Source organism: Fulmarus glacialis, unplaced genomic scaffold, assembly GCF_000690835.1.
Source record: "Fulmarus glacialis isolate BGI_N327 unplaced genomic scaffold, ASM69083v1 Scaffold50323, whole genome shotgun sequence".
Classification (NCBI taxonomy): domain Eukaryota; kingdom Metazoa; phylum Chordata; class Aves; order Procellariiformes; family Procellariidae; genus Fulmarus; species Fulmarus glacialis.
Window position 1 is genome coordinate 1 of NW_009203327.1, and position 7844 is coordinate 7844.

A 7844-nucleotide genomic window follows, 5' to 3' on the forward strand; every position below is an offset into this window, starting at 1 on the left:
GGTGTAGTGGAAGCAGCAGCTGCTGCGGGCTGAACGTGGGGAATTACCACTCCGGGCTGTACAAAAGCCTGTGGATAGACATAGTGAGCAGGTATCCTGTTGAAAGATGGGAGAGGGAGTTAGAGTCGGTACGCAAGTCAGCGCCTAAGCGTCATTTCCATACTCCGAACTAAAACAAACTCAATTTAGTTGTTGTTATGTGCATAGGGTTGCCACAATAACTAGACTCCATGGACCAATTATCAGTTCACTGGCCCGAAGAGATGCGTCGCTCCAAAGCACAGCATTATAGCTGAGTTAAATAGGAGTGTTTAATGTTGCTTGAGGATATGATGTTTAATACTATTAAAATTTTTAGAAGGACCAGGATTACTGATGTCAGTTTTAAGACAACTTTAAAGGAGTAAGCTTGATTATTCCATCTGGAAAATTGCGGTATTTGTTTTTCAAATCACCTGTAAGTCATCTTTATTACCCTGCTTCTCACTTAACTACTCGACTCTTAGTAAAATTATTTCCTGCAATACTTTCATTATTAGTAACTGAGCAGTTTGACAGCACCACTATAATAAGTTTGACAACAGCCAATAAGGCAACAAAGTGGTTGAACCCTGACCTTATGTAAAGTCTTCTCGGGGAGGAGGGGGGAGAGTGTATTGTGGCAACCCTACTTAAGTTGCTATGCAGACTCAGCACACATTAATTTCTCTGCAACCTCAGTCACCCTTATTAAAAATAAGAAAAAAACCAACACAGGCGACAAAGGAGTTTAAATAAAGTACACAAGTGTGGTAAACACAGCAAGAATCACACTTTCCAAACGAACGATAGTGCAGCTCACTCCGTCACAAGAGGCCATTGAGGGGAAGCTACATAGATGCTATTAAAATCCATAACAGTGACTCCTAAGTACATGTGCATCACACTTTTATAAAAGTTCGTAAGGACACAAGGGTCAAACCTGTTTGATTATCAGGCCACTGATGTCCTGTTTTGTGCCAGCTTGTTTATTTCTATGCAAGACATACAGCATAGAGTTTTTTGGGAGGTGGGCATAGGATTAAGTCTAAATAGAACTGGTGCTTAACAAAAGCAAAAAAACCCAAATTTACAGCTTAAGAAATAACCATTCTGAACAGATGAGTACACACAATTTCCCATCATCTCCGAGTCACAAAACTTGCTTCCTTGGCTTGTTTACTTAGCCCTTCAGTTTTGAAAATTGGTTGTATCGTCTTAGCACACAATTGTACATACATCTCATAGTTGTACTTTATCATGTAGTATGTTTTTAAAAAATAATATACTCAGTATAATTCTCATTTTACATTCATAACCCTGTCTTGCATCTGGATTTCTACAGAGAGGTCATTCATATATGCAACTCCTTTCCAGTCAGTGAATCTTTATAAATCCATGAAAAACTGCTTGTGCAGATTTACTACTATTTCTTACTGAGCTTTACCTTTACAGACAACTCTAAAGACTGCACCAACCTTTTAGCGCACTGTAAGCACAGATGCAAATTGCAATGGTAAAAACTGTCCTCTTTTCTCCAAATTCAAGATTTAATGGAAAGGGGGTTTTTTGTTTGTTTCATTTTTAAAATAACTTCAAGATTTACTGAAGTGGTCAACAAGGAAACATTTCAATCAGAAGGGACACTGTCAACTAGATTCATAGCAAAACATAGTTTAAGATAAGTGATAGTCAGGCTTTAGAACAGCCTAGTTTTCTTTTTAAGAAAAAAAGAGCTCAGTTGATTGAATAGGAGTATTAGCAGAGAGAAATGTTCAGTTGCCGTGTTTAAGACATGAACACCACAATCATAAAAACCCAACATGTCAATGAAATTCATTTCCTACTGTGTGAAGGGAGAAATGAAAAAAAAACAAAAAGAGTGACAAATAGGGATTGGGAAAGGAAAGAAAACATAAACAAAACCGTAAGTTGGGTTTTTAACACTCACCTAATTTATGAAGTGATTAGCCAGAAGTGCATTTGAAGCATATTTAAGCTGGCTCTGTGCATTTAAATACACATCATTACCTGAGCTCTCCATACAAAATGGATGAGCATAAACAAGCATTTTGTATTGGTCACCAATCAAGTACAATCCTAATAAATATAACACCATGTTTTTTAAGTATTAAGGAAAGAGGTATAAAACCAAATTTGAAGTCACCAAGAGCCTCTTCTGCATCATTAAGAGTCCATTTAACACCACATCAAAGGAATCTTTACATACAGCATTTATGAAAGAGAGTAATTCTAACAAGAGACAGTACACAAGCTTATCTAGCTGCTTGTGTTAACTTGAACTGATGTTACTAAGATTTTCTGAAGACATTAGGACACTCGGCCATATCCTTGAACAAGACAGAAAGATACATGTGCTCCCACTTAAACTCTCGTGACTTGTTTTATTTAAGCCAAGAAACTAACAGGTGGTGAAGTTATGAAACGCTATCTGTTTGCCACATCTTACCCTACAATAAACATAAACCCTGTGCAGGCTCCCTACCACCATGCCATTTCACACATGATGATTGACAGCATAAGCTGCAGTGGGGCTATTTTTGATCATCTGTCATGCTATAACTGTTTTGAGTCGAGTAAAATGGCTTTATATGGCCAAAGTAAATTTCTACCTACTGCAGAGGCCAGCACATGTAGAGCTCAGCCATTCAGAACCCAACTGCTTTTAACGCTCTGCCAGGTCAAAAGCTGAAAAAGCAATTCCCAGTTACGCTGGATATCCTTCGTATCCTTAATTTTACATAAAAGCTGCTGCTTTACTTTTTGTGAGTAAGAGTGTGAGAATTATACATGGTTTAAGCTTTCTTTCCTGGCAGTAGTTTTTATTTTGGGACGTATATTTACTGTTTTATGCTTTTGCAATAAAGGAAAAGGGAAGCCACATTAAACTTTAGCAGTAACTATAGCTTTGGGATATTAAAAATTGAATGACAAACACTCCTGCCATGTACTTTAAGACCTTCATTGTCATTATAACAGAAGAGTTTTGTTTAACTAAGACCTCAAAAATAATCCTATAAGCAATAATAAAGTGAAAGCCAACTGTTTCAAAGGATAGAAAGGACTTTCTAGACTAATGCAGAGAGCTGTGGCATATAGAAATTCAGCAGTAGTAGCACATCATTGACTCTCAACATGAAATTCTTGTGAAAGTAGATATTTAACTTTGAACGAAATGTTTTGCTTTGGCCCTTGCATGGCATAATCTGGTTTTGTAAGCATAATTGAAGAGTAGATTTTCACCAATGCACAGCTTTCCTTATAGCAGAAATAGGTTACGTAAACATCAAGACATAAAAGACCCTTAATATGCTTCCTTTTAAATTTGTGCCTGATACCATTAAGAGGACATTTAGCATTCTGCAGGTTAACTTCTGACTGTGCCGGCTTCATTCCCTCTTTCCAGATTATCCGTAGTCTAGTATTACACAGGTCTTTTGATCATAAACTCGAGAGGGCTTTTCCTTCTCTCTTAAGAAAGGCAGAATTGCCTAACTCTTGGGAGATAATGCCGAGCAGGTAGTATCAGCTAACCATTTGATAATGAACTTACTAACTTTGGATTTAACTCTGGTCTTACTAAAAGCGGTGGGAATGTTGTCATTTTGATCGAGGTACAAGTTTTAGACAGAAAATAAAGAGAAAAAATCTTTCCAACAGAACAAGTCACATCCTACACCAATACCTCTGTATAACCCCGTATTTTCCCACCAATATTGAAGTAAAAATTACATAAGCAAAATGAGAAAAGCTATCTTAGGAGGCAAAGTCATCTTCCCCCTCCATGAATTCCTATTGAATTCAGAGATAGTATTTTAATAAACAATCCTGGAAACAGAGCTGTATAGATAACCAGTCCTGTGATCAAACAGCTTTCTACGAAACACACCAACAGTAAGATAGATGCTGAATGTAAAGAGCAGGGAGAAATGTTATTTGGTGGATAAATTGATCTGTGCAGCACTGAATAAAGAAAAATTCCCAGCATTTTAAATGCTTCATGCACTGAAGCTAATCTAGTTTCTGGCTCCCTCCACCACAATAATGTTGTACTTAATTCAGAATACTGTACTTCTGCATCTTCTCAGTAAAAGTAATGTAACATAATCCAATTATTTTCAGCTTCTTGTTTGATAGGTGGGGAACTATATCAAAACACTGCTGACCATACCAGAATATGGCAGCACCTCACTAATTTGCACTCTGGTAGGAAAAAAAAAAACCAACAAAAAACATTTGGAGCTTTTTTGTATGGATTAGCAGAGTATTGGTAGTGAATCACCACGATGACCATTTTACACAGCATATTAGTAAAGTGTACTTTTAAAAAGTGCAACTGCACAGGAGGAAGAAAGGCTTTAAGGTGACCATGTATTTCAGTGCAATCCATGTAACATCCTCTTAGAGTGAACTCTTCAATAGAAGTAGATTCAAGTAAGCACTGAAACAACGCCTCTTATTGTCAAGGAATATAGTGAACGAAGATGTTAATTCATGCTAATGAATGCTGTTCTTCTTAATCTGCACTATAGTCTTTAGAAAATGTACAAGTCGTCGGAAATGTTGAGGAGGAAGCAGGATTAGTAATCTCCTTTGTTTGCACATAGTAAAAGAAAGGCAAAAGCCAAGGATTAAAAATTACCAATTTCATATATACATGACCCTGCGACCAACGTTCCTTTTCTTCAGATTTATGTACATTGCATTAGAAATAAAACCTTATTCAGCCTGCTGAAAGAATTTCCCTGACCTAAACACGATTTACACGATCTGTTGTTGGCTCTGGGTAAGGAAAGCAAGAAAGACCCCTACATTTGTAAAGTCCTTTAAGCAAGGGATTGCCACAGGTTCTCCTTTTCTGTTCTGCTCAGCAAATACTCAGTTTCTCCATGGCTGATCCCCGGGCAGTCCACTGGTTCCTCCTTGGAACAAGTGCTTTAACAGCTCTGGAGACAACGTGCTCCACCTCCTGCCTACCTTAGCGCAGGCATCATAAACTGATCACTGCATATACACTGTCGTTTCCTCACACTTCAAAGAAGTCAAACAAAATACAGTAGAGGATAATCATAAGAAGAAAAAAAAAAAAGACAAAAAGTTTTCCACAACCTCCCCTTCTTCTGTGTCTCAGAAGAATCAACATTCTCCTTTAAAAGTACGTAAAGTTTCTAGGAAAGCTTTTTCCTACAGTTTTGAGGACAGGAACTGTTTCCTACCGCTTTTACAAGTCAAACTACCAAGAAGCTAACAGCTAGGTACAATATTCTAAACCTATTCTAGTCAAATAAACAAAATATATTTGTGACGCATTTTCCCTACTTTATTGTTAGCTTACTCATTAATTAGCAAAATGCATTATTTTGCAATGAGTTTCTCAGTCAGTGTGCATTAGTGAAGTGACACTGTATGGAAAGTTTAAAGCAGACTTCACCTCCTAATTATATGCCTGTAAGAAGCAAGAGTTAGATCTATTTAGGAATAGTATACTCAAGTAAAGGAGAAATGCGCTACATATTAAAGACAGATTGAAGAAAAAAAAAAATCTCAAATTAGAAAGCCCAAATGGACGCACATTGTTAATAAGGAGCTCCACACCCCTCCCAAGAACAAACCCCCCCCAAAAAATTATGAACATGCAAGCAATACGTTGATTTACTTAAAAATCAAGAAGTCACACAATTTAGCACTCACTACAAAATATGGTTAAAAAAGTCACAGGCTACAGCTTGAAAGCAAGGAAAAAAAATAAAAGGCCCTTTGCTCCCCATGGCAAAGTCACTCCTCAACAACAAAACAAAATTAAAAAGACCCCCCCCAAAAACTTTCACTACAGCTCTTTCAATTAAATAAAAGCACACAGTTTAGCTATCAACACCACTTCATTACTGTAATAAATAAATAAAAAAAAAGCACACGGAGGTCTATTGACTATATGAAAAAAACATACATGCATCGTTAATCACCATTTTAGCTTGTTTGTGTTTGAGTCTACTGGTTACAGAGTTTAATTCCAAACAGAACTATTCCACCTCTTATCATCATATCCTTCTGATCAGTTATCTTAACTGTAAACGATCCCTGTCAGATTAGAAAGAGATAAATAACATTGAGTCAAGCTGAAAAAAGAGAAATGGGGCACAGCAATCTTGCATCAAGTCATACCTCCTTGTTTTACCATAGGGTCATACGGGACTGGACTGCTTAGGTGGAAGGGACACGTCCCACACAACTTGACTCAGCTGCGGCATTTAGAACATGACCGACAAGGTGAGCGCATTTACGGGTATACATTTATAAGTCTGAGTACTTCAGCATTGCTGGTGAGTTTATAAGGCTGCTACTGCAAGAGGCCTTCAAGGATCATACTTTTTCTTTCCTTTTTTAAAAAAAAATTTTTCCTCCCCTATTTGAAGTCCCATTGAACAGACTTACCCAAAAGGCCTCTGTATGAGAGCTGGATGAAGCTGCTGGACACCAAAGGCAAAACCTACCGACAAAAACACATCACATTCTCTGTATGGGTGTTCTTTTGGCCACTTATTTACACTATATATACACACACACACAAACGCAGTGTAACAGCCTTCACTAACAACCTCCAGTGGCGATGTCTGAAAGGCTGCAGAACCACAAATTAGAAAGCAAAATATATCAATCCATATATACACGCACACACATAGATGCATACAGAACTTGAAACAGTAAAGCACACGCTTTCCTCGAGATGTCGAACGACTTTTTCTAAACAACAAGCACAAGGTGTTCATTCACATTTTATTTTGTGCTCCATTCTGGTCCCTAACTTTAGCCTCCGAAGGATTATATGGTGCTTTCTATTCTTCAGTATATTTGTCTACTTTCTACAGACTTAAATTCGAGCCATCTCTACTCATGTGGACTTAGCATGGGGGTCAAATCCTAACTTCATTTCTGTTCTTCAAGCGCCCAAATATAAACTCCTTCTTTCCTTGATGGGCACTTAACTACTCACACAAGTGCTTCTCAGGCTAAGCACAGGGGAATTCAGAGCAGCCTCCTTTAGAGCACAAACGCGCACGCACTCTGCGCTCCTGTCTCCCGTGCTGCAAAGCAGCAGCTTGGGAAGTGGCTAGGACATCAGATTGGCTCGGATGTGGTCTTAGGAAGAGCCGTTTCATTTTAAAGTCTGCATAATAGCTCCCATCTGTTTGAGGAGTTTGCATTAAGATATTGTTTGTATTAATAAGACCGCACACATTGGAAGCGATTAATTTCTAGGCCAATCTTTCCCTGCAACGATACTGTAAATGGTCAGCGCCACCACATTCCCAGCAGTAGGAATAACCAATGAAGTGTCTGAGCTGGGGCGGTCTTCCTGGGGAGCTGCAGATATTTTATCTCCGATTGCTTTTGGTTTTTAAATAAGGCACATGTACAAAATAGCCAGAAAGTTACTACACGCTGGCATTTAAAAATGAAAACCAAAGCACACCCGAACACCGAGTGTCCTTCAGGAAAGTGCCGGACAGCACTACCTTTTTTAAAGTTTTACTCTCTTCAGAAAGCTGAGGTGCAGAGAGAAAAGCCGTTCAGGGCCGCTTCCTCACCTGGCTGCATTATCCGCGGCTTGGCACCCAGGTACGCCAGATTCACGTTGGCTTTCCTGCCATCGATGATGGGGTTGGGGTCTTTACAAGCCCTTTCGGCAGCAGCTCTGTCAGCCATGGTGACCTTAACGGGCGATGCTGCGCGTTAGATCCCCTTTCCGCGGGGAAGGAGAAGCCCCTCGCCCACGGCAGCGAGCCGGCTGCTCCCCGGGCGGCGCT

At 38.9% G+C, this 7844-nt stretch overlaps 1 protein-coding gene across 1 annotated transcript; it reads right to left on the reverse strand.

The window, feature by feature from the left end:
* Positions 1 to 5: 5 nt before the first annotated feature.
* LOC104074458 (RNA-binding protein 24) lies at positions 6 to 7746 on the reverse strand (the record flags this gene model as incomplete). The annotated part of the gene is made up of 3 exons (XM_009574581.1): positions 7626 to 7746; positions 6472 to 6526; positions 6 to 96 (listed from the first exon to the last, which is right to left on the reverse strand). Coding segments are annotated over exons 1-3 (264 nt in total), but the record flags the coding sequence as incomplete, so codon positions are not given.
* Between the last annotated feature and the right edge of the window lie 98 nt (positions 7747 to 7844).